The sequence below is a fragment of the Diabrotica virgifera genome, chromosome 1, assembly GCF_917563875.1.
Source record: "Diabrotica virgifera virgifera chromosome 1, PGI_DIABVI_V3a".
NCBI classification, from domain to species: Eukaryota; Metazoa; Arthropoda; class Insecta; order Coleoptera; family Chrysomelidae; genus Diabrotica; species Diabrotica virgifera.
Window position 1 is genome coordinate 256,536,471 of NC_065443.1, and position 25,311 is coordinate 256,561,781.

A 25,311-nucleotide genomic window follows, 5' to 3' on the forward strand; every position below is an offset into this window, starting at 1 on the left:
ATTCAACCTTCTATTTACAACGTTAACAGTAATATATTTTGATAAACATTTTCATAGAATATTATAAATTTGTGAATAAATATTAAAATATAATTATGGTATGTACCTATATATTTATTTATATACAGGGTTGTTCATTTTATTCGCCTCAGTGTTTGTACGGAAAACGACTTGATTTAAAAAAAATCTTCATAGAAATATACAAACACTACAATCTAAAAATAATATGAATTATACAGGGTGCTTCAAAAAAGAGTGGTATGTCAAAGATATATTTTTTATGGAACACCCTACACCTGATGAAATTTTTGAACTGCTCAAATTGAAACAATATGCTAGCTGCTAGCTAGACTATACCTAAGTACAGGGTGTTTTAATTCATTTAAATTTTTAGAAAAACGTAAAATTTTAGAGAAAAATAAATATTTACGAATCTAAGAATCGTTGACAATTATTTCTTGGATCTTCATAATTGACTATTTCGCATATTTAAACAGATGTTTATTGTAACAAAATTTATAATTACTTAGGTCCAATTTCACCAACAACAAATAAATCAATGAATGCTATTCGTCCAATAAAATGTATTAGATGTTTAAGTTTATATTTTGTTTCAATATAATTTTAATAATTTAACCCATTAACCGCCAAGCAAAGAAATACTGCAATAATATGTAATATATTTGATTAACTAGAGTAAAATAAACTTAAACATTCGTAAAAAAAATTTTTTACACTTTGATAATGGCAGGTGTCACAACAACAAAATGGTTCGTTTTCGAACCTTTGGCGGAAATGAGATATAAAAATTGAAATACACAATTTTATTTGTTGTGAAAAGTCTCAAAATATTTAGAGTGTAAATGGACCTGGAAGTTTTCATAAACAAAAATAATATGGTTAGAACATTGCCTACACCTTCTTCAGCTTCTTTGTCAAAAATGAAGTCGAACGGCCCTCTATCCTTTTTAGAAATGTTTTTAGATATTTGAAGTTTACACTTTCCAATCCTGTATCTTGCACTGTGCCAGTTGCATAAATTCGACGAATCGACATATTGTCTACTGTCTACAACACTACACATCCTCCCTTATGGAGCCCCCTCCTCCCCCACGCTAGATTATAACAAAACTGAATACCAGAATACCCGTCTTTCTAAAGGTACGTATCCACTATGTTCGTAATATTGGACCACCGAGGCACTGCCGCACGGTCTTTGGCGCACTGTTGCACGGTCCGGGAGCGCCAACCATCCACTATGTTCACGAACCTCTTGCACTCCGCGCTCCCTGCAACTGCTCCAATCGATACGGTATGCGTTCCTCTACATATAAACCGACACCAATTGGAACGCCGAGACGGAGCGCGCACTGTTGCACGGTCCGGGAGTGCCTACCATTCACTATGTTTACAAACCACTTGCGCTCCGCGCTCCCTGCAACTGTTCCCATCTACATGCATGCGCTCCTCTACATATAAACCGCCACCTATTGGACCGTTGAGGCGGAGCGCACACTGTTGCATCGTCCGAGAGCGCCAACCATCCACTATGTTCACGAACTTCTTGCGCTCCGCGCTCCTTGCAACTGCTCCAATCGATACGGTATGCGCTCCCTTACATATAAACCGCCCCAGATTGGAGCGCCTAGGCAGAGTGCGCAAAATTGCACAGCCCGGGAGCGCCAAACGTGTCCACTATGTGGAGCAGTTGCAGGAGCTCGGAGTGAAAGCATAGTGGATACGTGTTTTTACACATAATAAAGAAATATCCCAACAAATTACTGCCTGTGCATCACCTTGAACTTATTCCTGATCAGACAGGAATATATGTCGACTTCCGCCAATGGTTCGTTATCGAACCATTATTTTCAAACACGAGATTTGATGACTCAGAAATTATTTTTTTTGTATTTTTATAACAATTGGTGTACAAATAGGTTAAAAAAATAATGTTTTAATTTATTTGACCACAAAAGTGTTATGCCGATAAAATTACTACAGTAAAAATAAAGTTGCGTCGAAGGATTGAAAATGTCGGACATTTAGAAAATATTTTTGTGATGAAAGCATGAGTTTGGAAATTAAACAAAATTAAATTTAGTTACACTTATATCTTCTGGTTGCTTAAAAAATACAAAGATTTAAAAAAAATTAACGAATTGCCAAAAAAAATTCTACAAAAAAATGGTGCGTTTTCGCACCTTTGGCGCTAAATGGGTTAAAGTGAAACTGGCGAATTTACTTTCTTCTAAATATTTACAGTCAGATTAACTTGCCAATTTAGTCAAAGAGTAAGTATTTTTTTGATAAATAAATAAAATAAGTCTTATTTGACGTTAGTAAAATGGAGATATGTCAGTTTATTGGTCGAATAACTTTAATCATAGAATAAACTACTATTCGTCGTTGGTGAAACCGGCCATTGATCGTACATTTTAAGATTTAAAAACTAATTGGAAACAAAAACATTCTCAAATTAAGAAAAAATGTATATGTATAGATTATAATTATTGATCTTCGTTAATTATACACAGTTTATGTACAGATTTATTAATTTCTTAAACATTATCCCTAATTTTTTTAAACAAATCTTCTTCAACTTCACTTTTGTCATCTATAATATCTGTCAAAAGGTTGTAGCATCTTTTTTCATTAGTATCATATTTGCAATTTATGCAAAGCTCGGTACAATTGATTTATTTTAAGAAATTATGGATAATGTGGAAGAAATTGATGAACCTGTACAAAAACTGTGTAGAATTAACGAAGATCAATAATTATAATCTATACATTTTTTTTTCAATTTGAGAACGTTTTTGTTTTCAATTAATTTTTAAACCTGAAATTGTACGATCATGTAATTATAAATTTTGTTACAATAAAAATCTGCTTAAATATGCTAAATAGTCTATTATGAAGATCCAAAAAAAATTTGTCACCGATTCTTAGATTCGTAAATACCTGTTTATTTTTTTTTTCTAAAACATTACATTTTTTTTAAATTGAAATAAATCAAAACACCCTGCTCTTAGATATAGTCTAGCTTATTGTTTAAGGGCAAATTCAAAAATTTCATCAGGTGTAGGGTGTTCCATAGAAAATATGTCTTTGATATACCACTCTTTTTTAAAGCACCCTGTATAATTCATATTATTTTTAAATTGTAGTGTTAATGGCCCTGTATATTTCTATGAAGAATTTTTTTTAAATCAATTCGTTTTCCGTACAGACACCGAGGCGAATAAAATGAACAACCCTGTATATATACTATAATTATATTTTAATATTTATTCACAAATTTATAATTTTTTATGAAAATATTTATCAAAATGTATTAGTGCTAACGTTGTAAATGAATGTTGAATAAAAAATACATTTTCCAGAATTTTCCGATTTTTTCGGCCAATGAAAATTAGCTAGTTGGTATACTTTCGTCGAGTTACCCCAAAAAAAATTAAAGGCTCTACGTTGTCTGGAAGGTGAGATATTGTAAAATTTTTCAAGCGCTCCAAATTGAACTTTTTATAGCAAAATCTCAACGCGAGAAACTGGACTCCGACATTCTTCCATATCACACGGTCCCAGCTCAGTCAGCGTGAGTAACTTGAATTTAAAGGGTTATTACTCGTTTTATATAGAAGATAGTTCGTACTTATCAATTGTCATAAAATATAGATATTTATTACCATGCTCTAAAAATTTCAACTCTTAATATTTATAAACAATAGAGATGTGATTTTTCAAAAAAAAAGTATAACTTGGCTATTATAGGTCCTAGAAAGTTTTTTTTTTTTCATTTTAATGTACATTTTTTTACCAGCTTTTTGACACAACCAATTATAATTATTTATCAGAAAAAATGACAAAGATATTCTAATTGTTTATAAGGAAAAAACTTACCATTTTTGTATCGACTTATTTAACAAAATTTAAAAAATAAATATATTATTTTTTTTAACTTACTTAGTACTTTGAGTTTTTAAGTAGTCATTGCACTTTGCCAAAAAGCTCTGAAAACACTCCTTGGGCAACAATGATTGTTTAAATATTCGATGTCTGGGATAAACATTTAATATAACTTGTAAACTAACAAACAGATCTTCTTGAGATTTTGTAAACTATGCTAAACTAATATTTTCTGACTTTGGTCTTTGTTTATAAAAAAATGAGGTCGATTTACGAGTACCTCTGTATGTATTATTAATAAACTATATCCCCCTACGATTTAGCACCTTCAAATACCTGTATTGATTTTTACCCTGAAATCGCTCATATTTATTTTTCTACCCTGGTGTATTGTGGAGAAACACAAAACACAAAAACACATACTTAATATGTGTTTTTGTAGATACACATTAAAACTAGTTTTGGCCCTATAATGAGTTATGTTTTTGTTTATGTTTTCAGTTTTGTTGAATGTTTTTGTTTTTAATTAATTTTTAAATCTAAAAATGTACGATTAAATAATTATAAATATTATTACAATAAATATCTGTTCCAATATGCTGAATAGTCTATTATAAAGATCCAAGAAAAAATTTGTCACGGATTCTTAAATTCGTAGATATTCATTTTTTTTTCTTAAACCTTACATTCTTATAAAAATTGAAATAAATCAAAACACCATGTATTTACGTGTAGGAAACCCTTATAAAAATATAGCTTATTTTTTTAAGGAAAATTCAAAAATGGCTCACGAGTAGGGTGTTCCATAAGAGAAAATATAACTTTAATATACCCCTCTTTTTTGAAGCACCCTGTATAATTTTCATTAGTTTTAGATTGTAGTGTTAATTGCCCTGTAAATTGCTGTCAAGAATATTTTTTTAAATATCAAGTCGTTTTCCGTACAGAGACCGAGGCAAATACGATGAACCACCCTGTATATATATATAAAGATATATATACTGTACATTTATTATTTATTTACAAATTTATAATATGCTATGAAAATATTTATTGAAATATATTAGTGTTAACGTTGTAAATGAATGTTGAATAAAAAAGTCCATTTTCCAGAATTTCCCGATTTTTCCGGTGAATGGAAATTAGCTAGTCGTTATTATTTCGTCCAGTTACCCCAATTTAAAAAAAAATGAAGGCTCTACGTTCTCTGGAAGCGGAGTTATTGTAAAAATTTTCAAGTGCTCCAATTTGAACTTTCAATACCAAAATCTCGAAGCGCGAAAGCGGACTCAGAGATCCTTCCCCCATCACACGGTCCCAGTTAAGTCAGCTCGAGTACCTTCATTTTAAAGGGTTATTGTAATAATGTTTAAAATCTTATGAATTGTTGTAGTACTTTATTCAATAATCATACTTTATAATTATAAGTCATTGCTCTATTATCGTTACTTGACCTAACCCCTGCCATCAGGCCTCATGTCCCTTGTCCTGTGTCATCGCTCTGTCAACAATCACTTCAAGTGATCTATGATCACAGGACTTTACATTTGTGAGCTATTCAGTCTCATGACATCTTTCCCTTCCTATAAAGCAGAGAACTTACAACAATAAACTCAGAATAAAATATTATAAAATACTAATACTACCTACGACTAACAATAATATTAAGTGATTACAAAACTAGTACATCTCGAAATCATTATATCGAGTTGGGGGTTTAATTACTCTTTTACCTCTGGTAGGAAACTGATTCGGTACTTCACTCTCACAGGCCATTGATGTTGAAGGTTTGTTACTCTGATTATCATCAAGATCATCTTCTAATTTAATGTGATGTTTAGGCGTATTACTAGATGGTCTCAAGTGATATTTATTTCTTCTTACCAATGTTCCATTTTCTTTCTCAATAACATATGATCTTGGCTCTTGTAAACATTGCCTGACCACAGCAGGTTTCCATTGCCCATCTTCCCTTATAACAACGTTATCGCCTTCACTTAATTCTTCTCTTGCAGCTGTATTTCTATCATAGTAGTGCTTGTACAATTTTCTTTTGTCATCCAATTTATTCTTTTCACTTGTTAGGTCTACTTGTTCTGGTAAATATTTTTCATGTAAGACTGGAAGTTTGCTTCTAAGTCTACGACTATTCAAGAGTTGTGCTGGGGACTTGTCTGATCCTAACAGTGGTGTGTTCCTATATTCTAATAAAGCTAACTGAAGATCACCACACTTTCTGAGAATATTTTTAGCTATCTGAACAGCTCGTTCCGCCTGCCCATTTGATCTAGGATATCTAGGGCTAGATGTCACAAATTTAAAATTCCATTCTCTAGAGAATTCTCTACATTCCTTAGAGCCAAAAGGCATATTGTCAGATACAATTTCCAAAGGAATCCCATGAGTGGCAAACATGGTCTTAAATGATTTTATTATTGACTGGGATGTTTTGGACGGCAACAGAACAATTTCAATCCACTTTGTGAGATAATCCATTACAATTAAATAAGATGCTCCTCCGAACTCACAAATATCAGCCGCTAGCATTTGAAATGGAAGTTCTGGAATTTCTCTTAGTATTAATGGCTCTTTAACATTACTTCTGTGATATTTCTCACAATCAACACAATTTCTAACCAAATCCACTATGTCCTTATTCATATTTGGCCAGAACAACACTTGCCTTGCTCTTTGCTGTGTCTTTGTAACTCCAAAGTGTGTTTCATGAAGAAACTTTAACATCCTAGGCCTTAAAGAATCCGGAACTATAACTCTGTCCATATAAAATATCAAATCATTCAATATGTAGATGTCATGCCTAATACTAAAATAGTCTTTTACTACATAAGGTACCCTCGAAGAGCATGACGGCCACCCTTTTTCACAAAATTCTTTGATCAATTGAAGTTTTTTATCCTGTTTAGTTTCAGCTATAAATTCCTCTCTCCTTTCATCTGTTATATTTATTGTATGCACTATTTCTGTTACAAAAGCATCATCCTCTACCTTTTCCTTCACAAAATTACGAGATAACAAATCAGCTATTAGCATTTCCTTGCCTGGCATATATTCCACAGTTAAGTCATATTTTAATAATTTTACCTTCATACGTTGTAGTCTAGGAGAATCTACTTCAGCTATGCCTTTCTTCATTATCGAAATCAATGGCTTATGATCTGTGAATACCTTAACTTCTCTACCATAAATATAATTATGAAATTTAGTACAAGAAAATAGGATTGCATTTAGTTCCTTTTCAATCTGGCTAAATCTAGTTTCACAATCAGTTAAAGACCTAGAAGCAAAAGATACCGGTTTATGATTCTGCAGTAATACACATCCCACGCCATTTTGACTTGAATCTGTTTGAATTATTATTGACTTATTTTCATCAAAATTTGCAAGAACTGGTGGTGAGCAAATTAACTTTTTTATTAAATTTAATGCGTCTGTGTGACTTTTAGTCCACACCCAAAGTGTATTCTTTTTTAACAATTCTCTTAATGGGGCTGATACATCCGATAAGTTTGGTATAAAACTGCGATGATAATTGATCATGCCCAATATTTTTTGTAACTCTTTTTTATTATTGGGTTCTTTTAAATTAATAATAGCTTTTATTTTATCTAAGTCAGGTCTCATACCATTTTTATCAAATGTATTTCCCAAATATTTTACTTCAGACATTCTATATTGTATCTTATTAGAATTAAATTTTACCCCAATATTTCTAGCACGTTCCAATACTTCATTAAGGATTCTATCATGTTCTTTAAGACTATCAGCAAATATCAAAAGATCATCAAAATATATAAGACAGCCCTCAATATCACCAAAATTCTCTAAGTTAATTCTTTGAAAAAATTCGGGGGCAATATTTAGTCCAAATGGAAGTCTATCAAATTTCCAAATTCCAAAGGGAGTTCCAAATGCACAAACTCTACTGGACTCCTCATCTAGCTGAACTTGATAGAATCCCTCTTTAAAGTCTAAAACAGAAAAATAGCATTTGTTTTTTAACTTATTGCATATCTCTTCAATAGTAGGTATTAAGCAATATTCCTTTTCAAGCGCTTGGTTTAAATCTTTAGGATCCAAACAGATTCTTAACGTTTTATCAGGCTTTTCAACGATAACTAAATTGCTCAACCACTCAGTAGGACCCTCACATTTAGATATGATGCCACGTTTTTCTAAATCTAAAAGTGTGTTTTCTAATCTTTTTTTAATGGCTAAAGGGACCCTTCGTGGTGGTTTAGCTACAGGAACACAATTATCTTTAAGTTTTAGTTTACATTTTTGAGGACATTTGCCTAATCCAATGAATACATCACTATTTTGTTTAATAAAGGCACTTTTTGTTATGTTTAAATCTATGTTATCTACTCTTCGTATCAAATCTAAATCTAAGCATGATTTTAACCCTAAAATTGGTGTAAGGCTATCTTTAACTACAACAAATTCTAATAAATAATCAATATTTTTATATTTACAGACAAGTTTTATTGTACCAATAGGAACGACCTTAAAACCACCATATGTTTCAAGTATGACTTTAGTTTCTTTTAAATCATTAATTTTGCAAACTTTTTGAACAAAACCATTAGGCAAAATGTTAACCTGTGCCCCTGTATCTATTTTAAAAGGTATATCAACATTACTAATTTTTAAATTTTCGATCCAGTCTTTATTATTTTTATTCTTGATTTCATTAACAGTGATTGATGATATCATAAAATCACCTACCTCGTTATTTTCACTTTCTTCCACTTGTACTTCTCTCACTAACCTGCTATGATAACACACTTTATCGAAATGGTTATTTTTACCGCACTTTCTGCACTTTTTTCCATATGCTGGACACCTCCTTGGCCCATGGACTCTCCCACAGTTTCTGCAGCTATATTCATCTCTAGAATTTGCACTCCTGAATGTTTGGACTGAATTTTGCCCCTGCTTGGCTTTACTCCCAATTGATTCAATTTTAACCTTCTCCAAGCTGTTCTGAACTTCTTTTATTTGAGCTTGGGATATTTCATGCATTTTACATATTTCAATAGCTTTAGCCAGATCTAAATTAATGGTCTTTAACATGTTTTGTTGTGCATCCCTACTATTAGTGCCTAATACTATTCTATCTCTTACCATTGAAGATGCTTCTGCTCCAAACTCACAATTTTTTACTTTGTTTTTTAAATCTGTTAAAAAGTGGTCAAACGGCTCTCTTTCTTCTTGAATGCGGTTGTAAAACACATATCTTTCATAGACCACGTTTTTTCTAGGCGTGACATAAGACTCAAATGCTTCCAATACATCTGCTAGCTTGCCTTTTTGGGCCTCCGTTAATTCCAAAGTGTTATAGATTTCAATGCCTTCTTCTCCAATTAGATTGAGTAAAATTGCTACCTTAACGTCATCACTTTTACCACTTTTTCCAGAGGCCATCAGATATATTTCAAAACTTTGTCTGAATCTTTTAAAATTTTCGGCCACATTTCCTTCAAATGACAATGTATTTGGTAACCTCACTTCCATGATTTTGGTTTATTTTCCACTAGACTGCGCCATGTAATAATGTTTAAAATCTTATGAATTGTTGTAGTACTTTATTCAATAATCATACTTTATAATTATAAGTCATTGCTCTATTATCGTTACTTGACCTAACCCCTGCCATCAGGCCTCATGTCCCTTGTCCTGTGTCATCGCTCTGTCAACAATCACTTCAAGTGATCTATGATCACAGGACTTTACATTTGTGAGCTATTCAGTCTCATGACAGTTATTACTCATTTTAAATACAAGATATACTGTAGTTATTAATTGCAATGTAAAATATAGATGTCTATTATGATTTTTTGCAAATTTCGACTCTTAATATTTATAAACAATACAGATATGATTTTTCAAAAAAAAAGTATAAGTTGGGTATTATTGGTCATAGAAAGTTTATTTTTAGTTTTTAATGTGTGTTTTTTTACCACTTTTCTGATACAACTAATTATAATTATTTGTCGTGAAAAATAACAAAGTTATTCTAAATGTTTATAAGGAAAAAACTCGCTATTTATTAAACGACTTGTTTAAGAGCATTTAAATAATAAATGTATCATTTTTTTTTAATTTCTTAGTAGTTTGAGTTTTTAAAAACTCATTCCACTTGGCTGAAAAGCTCTGAAAATACCCATTGGGCAACAATAGATGTTTAAACATTCAATGTTTTGGATAAACAATTAACGTAACTCGTAAACTAACAAAACGATCTTCTTGATACTTTGCGCTCTAGTAAGGGCACATAATATCCTCATAATTAAGGTACAATATGTTCCTTAGGTCATATTTAGTAAAAGTTATTAACATTTACAAAATAGTGCAAAAAATGTGGTTTTTTGCAATTATCTCGGTTAATTATTTATCAATTTTAACTAATCAAAATTAAAATTAATTGTTTTTTTATGATACACAACTTTCATAATACAACTTTTGCTGTAAACATGATACAAAAAATGCTACAGGCAAAAAACCATATTTTCTGACTTTAGCCTTTGTTTATAAAAAACTGAGGTTGATTTGCGAGTACCTCTGTATGTATTTTTAATTAACTATGTCCCCCCTACGATTTAGCACCTTCAAATACCTGTATTGATTTTTACCCTGAAATCGCTCATTTTTATTTATCTGCCCTGGCGTAATATACTTACGTTTTAAATACTGAATTTAAGTTTTTTAATGTTCCGTAACATGTAATTATAAATTAATCTTAGCGCCATCTACACGATAATTGTGAAAGTATCAGATGTAAGAAATTCATATTTTATCAATAGAACGTCAAAATGATTAGCAAAATCTTAAAAAAATCGATTACAATTTAATTAATTTTTTGCGTTGTAAATATTAAGCGATAACAATTAAATAATAAATTTAAAAATTACCGGTAAAAGTTGAATTAGTAATCCGCCAGGAGCGCCACCAGCGAAGCTCAGGGCGTATAGCGTATTTGATAAATAATTGATTTAAGACGTGAACTTAATAAAAAGTTATTTATTGTGTATTATTTGTGAAAGATCCAAGCAGAGAATACATCAGGATAATATATTCTGTGATGCAAGTATTTTGTTGTTAAAGATGTTCAAAATTGTAAGCGTTTCATAGTAACAATATATTACTAAAAAATCACTTTAACACTTTTCCTTTTTTCTCGATTGAGTAGGTATTAGTTTTTGCTCTACATATAAATTATTACAATCACTGAATACATAGTTAGTGAAAAAATTATCACATTTATTAACTGAATTAATAATTTGCAATTATAAAAATAACAGTTATCTAAGAACATTCAAAAGCCTTCTCTTTAAATTAATGATGACATTTTCAAGTAGAATGGCATTCTAGTAATGTTTACATATCCATACCAGTGTGAATTTTACTACACGTAATTTGCCGTGTAAAGGCAGAAAAAGTAGGGATACCCGTAAAATATTTGCGAATTATGTACCGATGGCCTTAAAGTTCAGAAAAAGACTCACCCATTCATATGTCAACCATCCATTTTGGTCCAAGGGTGTGGATTTTACGGCCCTTCCTATTTAGGGTCTGTTTTTCGTTCTCGTCCCCAAAACTCCCAAAAACTTCGAAAATTTAACTCCGACCTTTGCGGCTTCTAATAGAAGCGATTATTACCTTTCCAACGCATGTCTAATTTTGAAAATCGGTTATATCGTTCAAAAGTTACCGAACTCAGAAATATGAGTCAATTTTTATTTAAAAAAGGGAACATTTTTGTGGATATGTATGTATGTATGTGTGTGGAAAAGTTAAACCGATCTGAATTTTTTTTCTAAGTTTGAAGAGGGGGTGAGGGCCGATTCAGAACCGGTGTAGTTTGTGAGTTTTGACTACCCATAAGCCAGCTATAGGACTTGGTAGGTACAAAACGGCATATTATTTGGCGGTGTATATCTTCGGCATGTTTTTCTGAGGGTATATATCTTCGGGTGAAGAAGAGACAGGAGAACAGTAAATACACCAGATCAATAGCGTTGATCTAAGCTTTCAAATGGTGTCTAAGCTGTCAGGATCAGACATACACACGGCTCAGTATAGCCGAAAAACTGAAAAACTAACCTTTGAAAATTTTGGTTTTTTCGACAATTACTCAAAATTTCGACTCTAGACGAATCCAACGGTGTATACCTTATATCCGGGAAAATTCGAATTTTTAAGTTATAGGCTTCATAAATATGATCAAATCTATTTATTATGGGAAAAACGGTTTTTAAAGCTCAATAGTTCCTGTAATAGTTTCAGTTATCATACTTGGCCTTAGATGCATAAGATAATACTTGTCAATACGTTTCAAACTCATGTTTAGTGAACAAAATCGGTTAAGCCGTTTAGAAGTTATTAAGCTACAAAAGTATAATCCAATTAACGATTATTCCCTAAATGGTTTGTTGTTGTAGTGGTTACGACGCTAATTTGATCTGGCAAAGGGCAATCCGAGTGCATTTACCGGCCATCCCAATATATTTTTCAATCTATTTCGAATAGAAAAAAATCTAGTGTACATAATTTGATGGACACTAGATCATTTGGGAGATAATGCAACAAAAGGCGACCATTTATAAAGCTTAATGTGTAATCGAGAAACATTGCATTCAACTTTATACATTTAATTTATAAATAACTTTGTAAATCTCCTGATACAAGAATAAAAACCGCTAAACGCCGTAAAAATGAGTGGCGCATACAATATTCCAGCTACAAAAGATCTGATATAAATATTACGTTGCACGAAAATGTATTTTCATTTTGATGCAAAACAAAATTCTAGTTTTATTTTAAAAGATTTTTTCATAATATTTGCTTTTGAAGTAAACGCGTCACAAAAGAGTTTCAAAATTCAAACTGTATCAAAGTTACTTTTTTGTGGCGCGTTTTACTTCAAATTGGGCAAATATTATGAAAAAATCTTTTAAAATAAAACTAGAATGTTGTTTTGCATCAAAATGAAAATACATTTTCGCGCCAGGTAATATTCATATCAGATCTTTTGTAGCTGGAATATTGTATGCGCCACTCATTTTTACGGCGTTTAGCCGTTTTTTATTCTTGTATTTATAATCGTAATATATTGTATGTTTTGAAATTAATTGAAACCATGGTTTTATTGATGTGATACATTTCGAGAAATAATCGTTTCATGTAGTTATTTTCTGTATCTAAATTTTGATATCAGATAAATTAAATGCGTAAAAATTTTTGGCTATTTTTATTTTGAGAATTCCTCTAAGCAGCTTGATTATATTCTTACTTAAGCCATTTACGTAAGGTAAAATCGAAAAGCCAAAAATATGTGTAAATATTTTAGTTGAAACGATAAGAAGAAGAGTCGCCGTGCCCAAGGACTATATAGCAGGAGGAAGTTACGGCATCCCTATTAACTAGGAACATAATATTGATGAAGTGAATTGGTGTCTTCAACTGGAAAATTATTGTGCTATTTTCAAACGAAAGTAGGATGTGTAAAATCAGATGATTAACGAATTCATTCGTGTACTTAGAGGGTGAGGAAGATAAGCAAGAACGGAAACTGCCAGATTTATTCATAAATATAAAAGAGAAAGGGTCATGTTCTGGGGACTAATTATGATCGGTAAAAAAAATCCTTTATTTTTCATCGAACCAACTTTAATAGCTCGCAGGTATGTTGATTTGGTTCTACAGGGTGTCTCATTAATAATTGTCCCTATAGTAACTGGAGAAATCTTAGTACAAAATACGAAGATTTAACCTAAAACACTTAAATAAAATGTGGTGCCTTACTGAGTTACAGGGTGTTTTATCTAAAAATTTAAAAATTATTTTTGCTCAGCATTTTAAAACTATTCGACGTATCTTTTTCATACTTGGCAGGAAATATAGGTACTGTACAGACTACTAAATTATGTTAAACAAACGTTTCTGGCTATTACCACAGGCGTACGACGAGGGAAAGTGAATGGTTGACCCTTTCCAAATTCTACACCACTGGCGAAATTGCTATTTTAGTTCAATTTTTGGATTCTCCAATACTTTCGGTAAAAATAATATACTCTTCATTCGTAACGATAAAGTTATTCGTTTTCGAGATCTTTGAAGTTAAAAATGAAACGACATGGTTATTTTGATTAATGTACTGTGTCGCTTCATTTTTAATTTCAAATATCTCGAAAACTAATCATTTTATCGTTACGAATACAGAGTATATTATTTGCATAAAAAGTATTGCAAAATCAAAAAATTGCACTAAAACAGCAATTACGTCAGTGGCGTAGAATTTGGGAAGGGTCAACCAGCCACTATCCCCTGTCGTACGCCTCTGGTAGAAGCTAGAAACGTTTATTTACCTTAATTTAGTACGGTGTACAGTACCTACACTTTCTGCCAAGTATGATAAGGATACGCCAAATAGTTTTAAAGTACTGGGTTCAAATAATTTTTAAATTTTAATCATATGAATCATACCATAAATTAATCAAAATAACTGCCCCGTTTCATATTTAACTTCAAATATCTCGAAAACTAATGACTTTATCGTTACCAATGAAGAGTATATTATTTACGTAGAAAGTATTGGAGAATCTAAAAATGGTACTAAAATAGTAATTCCTCCAGTGGCGTAGAATTTGAGAAGGGTCAACCATTCACCATCCCCTGTCGTACGCCTCTGGTAGTAGCTAGAAACGTTTGTTTATCATAATTTAGTAGGGTGTCAAGTAGTTGCACTTGCTGTCAAGTATGAAAAGGATACGTCGAATAGTTTTAAAATGCTGAGCAAAAATACTTTTTAAATTTTTAGATAAAACACCCTGTAACTCAGTAAGAAACCACATTTTATTTAAGTGTTTTAGGTTAAATCTTCGTATTTTGTGCTAAGGTTTCTCCAGTTACTATATGGACAATTATTAATGAAACACCCTGTATAACCTGTAGTTAGGCTCCTGAAAGATGCGATGGAAAAAAATTTAATTTAGCATTAATTAGCTTAAAATAATAAAAAATATCAGATGATTCCAGATAAGTTTGGTTGAGTATACAGGGTGTTTCATTGGGAAACGTAAATACTTTAATGGTGAATAGAGGTCACCGAGCCGAGTGTTTTATCGATTTTGCCCATTTATTTCCTAAGCCATAACTTTAGAATCACCTTGTATATTTTTTTGGTATTTGGTACACATATGTCTCATTCAAAACCCAAACGAACGACATACTAACCATAAGAAAAATCCAGGTCCGGATTAACAAAAAATTATAAAGTAATTGTGACCTTAAAAAAACACCCTGTATATTGAAATTTTGAAAATCTGTTTGCATATTTGAAAAGGGCACAAAAATGTAAGTTTGATGGTTCCCTTCAATTTTTCGGCCAGACAATTTTATGACTTTAATTTTGAAATTATATTGAATTTTTTAAGAACTTTGACATTAAAAAGCAGATATTATTAACTTTTAGTTATAAATTATTAAAGTTCATGAATAAATACTAATTTTAAAATTAATCAATACTTATTTACCACATTGGAACGACCCAATTACTAATTACAAGAAAAATTCAGGTCCGGATTAAGAAAAAAATATAAAGTAATTGTGACCTTGAAACAACACCCTGTATATTGAAATTTTGAAAATTTGTTTGTATATTTTAAAAGAGCATAAAAACTGCGTTAAAAGGTGCATGTCAAATTTTTGCACAGATAATTTAATTACGGCAATTTTGAAATGATATTAATTAATTCTGTCAAGCCCACAAGAAGCTACCAGAAAAATGAAGAACAATCCAAATGTACTTAGAAAATCGATTCGAAATATTTTAAAACGAGCAAGGAAATGCATCGAACAAAATGGCGGACATTTTGAGCAACTGTTATAGTTCAAATATTTTTAATTTATGTTAAATTGTTGAATTGTAACGAATTTTTGTTTTATTAGATATAGCAGTTTTTTTAATTCTTTACTAAATCATTAAAATATCCCAATTCTCGCAATTCTAATTTTTAAGATGTGCATATAGCTACAAATCCAGAGAATCTATGAAGCCAGCGTAGTAAATAAGTATTAAGTATTTTTAAAATAAGTATTGATTTATTAACATTAAATTATTATTAAAAGTTAACAATACCTGGTTTTTAATCTCAGAGTTCTTTAAAATTTCAATATAATTTCAAAATTAATGTAATTAAATTAACGGCGAAAAAATTAAAATAAGCTTTTAATCACAGTTTTCCATGCTCTTTTAAAATGCGCAGACAAATTTTTAAAATTTCAATATACAGGGTGTTGGCTCAAGGTCACAATTACTTTGTATTTTTTTCTTAATCCGGACCTGGATTTTTCTTGTCATTAGTAATTGGGTCGTTCCAATGTGGTAAATAAGTATTGATTATTTTTAGAATGAGTATTTATTCATTAACTTTAATAATTTATAACTAAAAGTTAATAATATCTGCTTTTTAATGTCAAAATTCTTAAAAAATTCAATATAATTTCAAAATTAAAGTCATAAAATTGTCTGGGCGAAAAATTGAAGCGAACCATTAAACTTACTTTTTTGTGCTCTTTTGAAATATCCAAACAGATTTTCAAAATTTCAATATACAGGGTGTTGTTTTAAGGTCACAATTACTTTATAATTTTTTGTTAATCCGGAACTGGATTTTTTTTGGTTAGTATGTCGGTCGTTTATGTTTTTAGTGAGACATATGTATACCAAATATCAAAAAAAATATACAGGGTGGTTCTAACGTTATGGCTTAGAAAAGAAATGGGAAAAATCGATAAAACACCCTGTAACTCGGTTATAAAAGTAGATAGGGCAAAAAATGTACTATATCTAGAACCGGCTCGGTGACCTCTATTCACCATTAAAGTATTTCCGTTTCCCAATGAAACACCCTGTATATGTTTTTATTATATTTCATTGCAAATATGCAAATCAGTTGTACAAGGTATTATTTTTTTAGTGGAATTATACAGGCGTATTTGCAAGGTATCTAAAACAACTGTTGAATCAGTCTACATCTTTTAACCATCGTTCAATATTTTTTAATTAAGACCTAAAAAAAATAAAATAGCAAGTAATCTTTTTATATTAAATTTTCGATTAGAATTTAATATATTCTACATTGTAAGTACAGTCCTAGACAAAAATTGTGGATGGATATTAATCAGACGTGACTTTTTTCTGTATACTGCTACTATTGGCTGTGAGTTTCGACGGTAGTGTTCTCTCGCGGTTTGAAACTTGTACTTTTCTGATGAAATTGGTTGATGAGAAAAACACAAATGTGAACTGAAGAAAATGTATGAACTGAAATATTATTGTAACCTGAACGAATACACAGAATTAATAGTAAAAGTAATTACAAGACTCCATTGAAAAAAAGAAGAAGTTTATATGAAATTTAGAGGTTACCTATGTTTTTATTGGCTCTGGGTTTCGTCGGTAGCGCTCGCTCGCGGTTTGAAACTTGTGCTTTTCTGATAAAATTGTTCAAATTCAATACACAAAACTGCCACTAACAGCGCTGGCGAAAACTGTCAAATCAACTCTACTCATCGGCTCACAGCGAATAACTTCATTATCATCAATCTTCATACTCATCGGCTCACAGCGAATAACTTCATTATCATCAATCAACCCTGATTTGTCCGTTTTTGAACACAATCCTCCTCCAGATATTTTCCTCTTCTTCTCTTCTATACCTCTGCTATTCAATTGGTCACAATTCTTTTGAGATCGTCGGTCTTTTGCGTTGAGGGGTCTTCCCCAGCTTTGTATGGCCATAGTCTCCACTCAAGCAATGTTTTTGTCAACCTGTCGTCCTTCATTCTTGCAAAATTACCCGTCCATCTCTATTTTTGTTTTGTAGTAAGTTTGATAACTTCTTTCACTCCAGTTCGACTACCAACTTCTTTGTTTCTTGTCTACTTCTTAAGCTTGTTCCAAGCATTGAATTTCCATCTTACGTTATGTCCTCAATTTTTCCGCAAATGTTTTGTGGGAGTAAAGGTTTCTGCTCCGTATGTGAGGACCGGTAGAACGCACCGGTTGAAAGCTTTCCTTTTTAAATTGATTGGGAAATTTGTTTTAAACGCATCTCTCATTTTTTAGAATGCAACCCAACCCAAACTTATTCTTGTGAATAATTCACATGTTAGTAATATAACTTACTACTACCATACCATATCTACACCTAGAGTAGGCAAATATAAATACAGCAGTCCCCCATAAAAAGCAGCTAATAGGACAAATACAGACGCGTTATCATAACAAAATCATTTATACGGAAATTATGAAGACTACCTAATTTATGTAAAGTAAACAATACCAGGAGGGACGTTCCATAACAAGAAATGAGATAGTAAGAAAAAAACATAAGCAGGAGACTGACAGACAGTCCGACACAAAAGACAAAAAATTCTCAAAAACGTCAGGTATTGAAATTACAACGTATGCAATACAATTCCACAAACAAAATTAAGCCAGTAAAATAAAGGTGTCATGGGCTACCTATCATGCATGGGCAGTCAAAGAATGCAAATGAAATCCCTATTTAGAGATTAAAGGGTTGGAGCCTGGAGGAGTATAAAGTGCCGGGTCCATTTAATGTAGGTAGTATGACTTATCAGTGGTAAACTATATTCCACGATAAGAGATAAAAGTGAACGACAGTTTGTGTTTCCCTTCGATTCGGAAGATATCCACCATCCCTAGACAGCTGTTTCTGTCTCTAGACGTCTTCAGTAGGGCTACGTGAACACCTTTGAACCAAGACGAAAATAAATTGTGTATTTAAGTGAAATTTCAAAAATAAAAAATATGAAAAAAAAAATTTAAGAAACGCTTTTTTTTAGTTACAAATGACTAAAATTAAAAATATTACAAAAAAATCAACTAAAAAGCAAAAAATAAAAAAAAATTAAAAAATCCAACGCATTCGTCAAAGAAAAGCGTGGCGCGTCTTCATCGAATAAACGGCTTTCGCCCCACGCTTTTCTTTAACGAATGTGTTGGATTTTATTAATTTTCTTTTGCTTTTTAGTTGATTTTTTTGTAATATTTTTAATTTTAGTCATTTGTAACTAAAGAAAAGCGTTTCTTAAAAAAATTTTCATATTTTTTTATTTTTTAGTTTTTAGTCTTACACTTTTCAAGCATTAAAATATATCGTCATGTTTATTAAAATATGTATAAAACATATTATATGATGTACAAACATGAAAAGTAGTCGGAATCGGCCAAAAATTTGAAACTTTATTGTTTATTTATGAGGCATAACGTAAACAATTAACGTAAAAAGTGAAATTATGTATAGTTCATATAATTAGCTACAATCTTTAAAAGTTTCAAGTTTCCTCATTGTAAAAAACAAGAGAATTTAAGCATTTTCCATTAAAATCGTTTTTATTTAAACAATTAATAAACATAAAAAATTTTTATTGACTATTGTTCCTGCGAATACATATGTCTGCAAATTTTTAGTCATTTGCATTGAAGAAAAGGCAGTCAAATTAACGTCCAAAGATTTGACCCAAACGATTGAACTAAAGAAAAGCGTTTAATTAATTTTATTAATACGCCAAAACGGATTATAATGTTAATTGTAGCACAAAACGTCTCTACCGGTGGTTTTTCCAAGACTACGATAAAAACACGAATTTTTTGAATTCGAGTTTTGGTTGGAGTTTTGTTTCGTATCGTATTGAAATTTGACACGAATAAGCGCCGATTTTTATATAAACCAATATATGATCGTTCAAAATTTTAAACTTTATTGTTTATTTATGAATCATAACGTAAACAATTAACGTAAAAAGTGAAATTATATATAGTTCATATCATTAGCTACATGTTTCAAGTTTCTACATTGTAAAAAACAAGAGAATTTAAGCATTTTCTATTAAAATCGTTTTTTTTTTATTTAAACAATTAATATGTCTGCAAATTTCCATTCATTTGCATTGAAGAAAAGGCAGTCAAAGTAACGTCTAAAGATTTGACGCCAACTATTGAACTAAAGAAAAGCGTTAATAAAAATCTCACACATTCGTTAAAAATATGAAAAAATCTAACACATTCGTTAAATAAAAGCGTGGGGCGCGTCTTCATCGAATAAACGGTTTGAGGCTAGATACTTACTTTCCGCCCCATGCTTTTCTTTAACGAATGTGTTATATATTTTCAATTTTTTAACGAATATGTGAGATTTTTGTATATTTAATCTGTCTAACAGTTTTTTTTTCGAATAATCCTTAGAGTTTGATTTTTTTTTTATTTTTTGCTTTTAAGTTGATTTTTTATATTTATAATTTTAGTCACTCGTAACAAAAAAAAGCGTTTTTTAAATTTTTTTTCATATTTTTTATTTTTTACTTTGTAGTTTTACACTTTTCAAATATTAAAATATATCGTCATGTTTAAAAAAAGGATGTATATGATAGACTATTTTTTGCATTTATTTCAACATTTCATACATACATTGTACATTTTCTGAAATTTCTTCATACATTTCTTAAATCAAAATCATTATTTAGACATATTACAGTTTTCGCAGTCTTTCCACCTCTTCTAATGCTGTACTATTGCACGGAGTAGAGAGTAGACCCTGCTAATTTCCACTCCATCCATTAAGGGTTCGAAACAAAATTTGAATAAATACGCCAAAACAAATTCTGATGTTAATTGTAGCACGAAACGTCTCTACCGGTGGTTTTTCTAAGACTACGTTAAAAACGCGAATTTTTTTGAATTCGAGTTTTGGTTGAAGTTTTGTTTCGTATCGTATTGAAATTTGACACGAATAAGCGCCGGTGTTTATATAAACAAAGATATGAGCGTACAAAATCGTCGCCACTTAGGATGTTTATGAACATGATGTACAAACATGGAAAGTAGTCGGAATCGGTAAAAATTTGAAACTTTATTGTTTATTTATGAAGCATAACGTAAACAATTAACGTAAAAAGTGAAATTATGTATAGCTCATATCATTAGCTACAATCCGTAAAAGTTTTAAGTTTCTACATTGTAAAAAACAAGAGAATTTAAGCATTTTCCATTAAAATCGTTTTTTATTTATTTAAAAAATAATTAATGAATATAAAAAAATGTATTGACTATTCGTGTATTATTCCCGCGAATGCATACGTCTGCAAATGTTCATTCATTTGCATTGAAGAAAAGGCAGTCAAATTAACGTCTAAAGATTTGACGCAAACTATTGAACTAAAGAATACCGTTAATAATTAAATTAGCTAATATAATAATAATAATGTAATAATAATAAAAAAGCTAATAATCAAAAATCCACTTAAATACGCAATTTACATATTTTCGTCTTGGTTCAGAGGTGTTCTAGCCCTATGAATCGCAGTTCTATTGGACGTAGCCATACTAAAGACGTCTAGAGACAGAAACAGCTGTCTAAGGAAGGTAAATATCCTTTGAATCGAAGGTAAACATAAACTGTCGTTCACTTTTATCTTTTATCTTTATCTTTACTCAGATTTTGAGTATTCTTTCTCCGAAAGGTAGTTCTTGAGGTTCTTGAGATCTTTCGAGTTTTTTCCTAGACGAGTAAGACGAAATGTGATTGTAGAATTCTTTTCGCTTACTTTATTGTGACAGTTAGAGGTAAAATATGTTACCAGAAAGTGGTTCCAAGAAAAGGTTCAGATTTAAATCATTATTTGTTATATTTTAATTTTATTTTAATAATGAATTTTGTATCTGGGACCTTTCTTTTTTTTTTCTATGTTGCACGAATTTGCGTTTTAAATTATCACTAGACATTCGACATCTAATGGTCCACTCTATTGTAAATCATAAGAAGTACGAAAGTAATTTACTGGACTGTGGTAATGAAAATACGAAGCAAGTAATTACTAAATTGAATTAAAAAAATCCTTTTTTATAGTATCTATTTAAAAAGTTATTTACAATAAATCCTTTTGATAGAATTCATGTGCACGTATATAGTCCGTTCTTTAACGGTAAAATATTGCAAAACCTCTAAATTTTAAAGAACCCCTTGGATTGACATGAATTTTGGCATACACATAGCTAACAAGTCAAAGAAAGAAAGTGATATTGTGCCGATATGTGCTTTTGCCCTGGGGGTGGTTTTCACCCCCTATCGGGGGTGAAAAAATATTGGTCCAAAGAAAGTCAGGAAATTGATAAACTGGCTAATTTTAAGTAACTTTTCCTCTATAGAGTTTTTTCACTAAGTCAATATTTTCGAGTTATTTGACAGTGAATATGTTCATTTTTTCAACAAAATAACCACGCTTTTCGACGGTTTTTCGCAAATAACTCAAACAGTAAGTATTTTGTCGAAAAAACATTCGTAGCAAAAATATAGCCTGTAAAAAATTTAAAAAAATGGTGTATATATCACGTCTCTACACCTAGTAATAGCAGAGTTATAGCTAATGAAAAATAGGTTCATATTCGTCAAATTCCAAATGGAATACTTTTACGTGAAATAACCAAAAATTAAGCACATTTCGGGGAAAATTCATTAAAACTTATTTAAAGTATTTAAAAAAAGCTTCATTTTTGTTTTATAAAAAAAATTTCTAACATCAAAATTAAACAAGTTGCGCTCAAAATAAAGTTAGTCCCTTTTGGTTTTTGTCAAAAATCGAGAAAATCACCCCCTAATTAGTATCTTAAATGAACTTAATCGTTACGACTTCACAAGTTTCTTGACTCGTGTATATATTGTTTATATGATCTGTAAGTTTCATCGGTTCAAAGTCCTTATTATTGAAAGGGCTGTAGTTAAAAGGGGTTGAACGAGTCACTGATCACGAATGTATGCAAATTTAGAAACACCAAATCTTAATCAATTTTTGTCTAACAGAAAAACAAAAAAATACATGATATTCAGAAAAGCAAATCTGACTTTTGTTTTTCGAGATTTTTGGTATCTCTAACAATTTTTAAGTTATTTTGAAAAAAAGCATATTTATCAAAATTTAAATTTTAAAAAATTTTACTTTGAAACCAAATTTTTTCAAAAATAAGCACTTTGACTCGATCAAACTTACAGATCATATAAACACAACATAAGTAAAATAATTTGTGGAGCGGTAACGATTAATTTCATTTAAGTTGCTAATTAGGGGGTGGTTTTCCCGATTTTTTTTGCAAAAACAAAATGAACCAACTTTATTTTGAGCATAACTTGCATAAATTTAATGCTAGAAACTTTTTGTAAAAACAGGAATAAAGCTTTTTTTAAACAGTTTCAAAAAGTTATAATGGGTTTTCCCCAAAAAGTGCTTAATTTTTTGGATATTTCACGTCGAAATATTCTATTTGAAATTTGGTGAATATGATTATATTTTTCATTGGCTATAACTCTGGTTCTACGGGATCCAGAGACCTAACGCATACACCATTTTTTTTACTTTTGTATGTGCTATATTTTTGCTAAGAACGCTTTTTTCGACAAAATACTTAATTTTTGAGTTATTTGCGAAAAACCGTCCAAAAATGTGCTTATTTTGTTGAAAAATGAACATATTCACTCGCAAATAACTCGAAACGTGTTGACTTAACGAAAAAGCTCTATAGAACAAAAGTTGCTTAAAATTAATCAGTTTACCCATTTCTTGTCTTATTTTGGACATATATTTTTTCACTCCCATGAGGGGGTGAAAGTCACCCCTAGGGCAAAAGCACACATCGGCACAATATCACTCTTTTTCTTTGGCATGTAAGCTATACATATGCCAAATTTCATGTCAAACCAAGCGGTTCTTTAAAATTTAGAGCAAAAACCGTGAAAGAATGGACTAATAAATTTACGCAGAAATGTATGTTTGTCTGGCAGTTTTACTTTTTGCTCTACAATAAACACAGTTCCATATTAACATCATGCAAATATATAGATTCTTGAAACATATTTTTTTACCTGCAAAATATTTGTTACAACCAGATTAGTTACTACCTAGAGTTTAGTATGATTCTAATCAGTGACAAATTAATAGAACGTTATACAGTCGAACCCGCTTATTGGAATCCCAAATATAGGAATATCCCGGTTTAAGGAATAGAAATTTGAGGTTCCGAAAAGTTTCTACCAGCTACCAATGATCGGTTATTAGAATATCCTGGTTATAGTAATATTCTGCTTGGCACGAAGGCTATTCCAATAAGCGGGTTCGACTGTAATACTGATCAAATTAATAATGCTAATATCCTAATAAGTTAAGTTTATCATAGTACTACGTAGTACTTGTTATTGAAAATAATGTGTTTGTGTATCAACAGCGACAATGATGACAAGCCTAAAGCTCGTCCTGAGGGTTGTACCTAAGTTTTAATTTTAGGATATTATACATATAAAATGCGTGAAGATAAATAACAATGTTGAGAATCGAAAAAACAGAAATGTATTCTTTTTCATCGTCTTTTCAAATCTTTGGAGAGTTTTCAAACAGATTTGGTTTAACGATTTTAGAAAATACGACTATTTCATTTCCTCAGGATTCTTTTAAGCCGGATTACTACAGTTAGACATAAAGAATAAAAAACCAAAAATATTTATAGTAGACGATGTTGTACATAGTTTTGGACACAATGTGTTAAGACTACACCCTTACCATTGAAAATACAATCCCATTGGTGAATATGCAATCCTTATATCGATGAATATGTTGGATGTAAGCGTTACAGTGATACAGCAGTTTTGGAAACATGGAAAGAAGCATTGAATACTACTACTCGTATACTATGAAATATAAATAATGGGAGAATTTGCTACTAACCTTCTCAGCGGATCGTTTAAAGCCTTCATCCCTAACCCAACATAGTCGTAAATTCCTGAAATATACTATAAAATGGATAATGAACGTAACTATGGCGTAGTCAACAGTTTCTCCTGACTACAAGCTAGTTGAAAACATTTATGCAAGTAACTTTGTATACACACACCCAAACTTATATGAAAACACCATGTATTTCAAAGAAATATTTATTTCTCTTGAAAAACTTACTTTTGCAGATAGTACAGCTCGGTACGGTATAGGTTATTTGCTCGAGTCACAAATTGAACGAAAATAAATAAACTAACTTTTGCGTCCAAAAACGAAAATATGCCTCATGTGGGGTTATACAACTTACAACGGGGAAAGATTATTGGTCTTGTGAAGCAAGTAATGTTTTCAGAGGGACATAGCTGCAGAGCTAGGCGTAACTTAGAACGTTCTGTCCAAAACCTATGCTAGGGAACAGGAACTAGGAAAGCTCAATAATAAAGCAAGGGCAAGTCGCCAAAAAGTAGGAAAGGCTTCACCCGATCGTGTAATTTTCAAATCAGCTAAAAGACACCCAACCATTTCTCTAATGCAGCT

The 25,311-nt window shown here is 31.0% G+C and overlaps 1 protein-coding gene across 1 annotated transcript in view; it reads right to left on the reverse strand.

The window, feature by feature from the left end:
* Positions 1–24,787, reverse strand: part of LOC114330901 (juvenile hormone esterase) — a 143,831-nt gene extending 119,044 nt beyond the window's left edge. Inside the window, exon 1 of the mRNA XM_050649026.1 lies at positions 24,727–24,787. Coding sequence (XP_050504983.1) covers positions 24,727–24,755 — 29 coding nt within the window. The 5' untranslated portion in view covers positions 24,756–24,787. The remainder of the gene's footprint in view (positions 1–24,726) is intronic.
* Between the last annotated feature and the right edge of the window lie 524 nt (positions 24,788–25,311).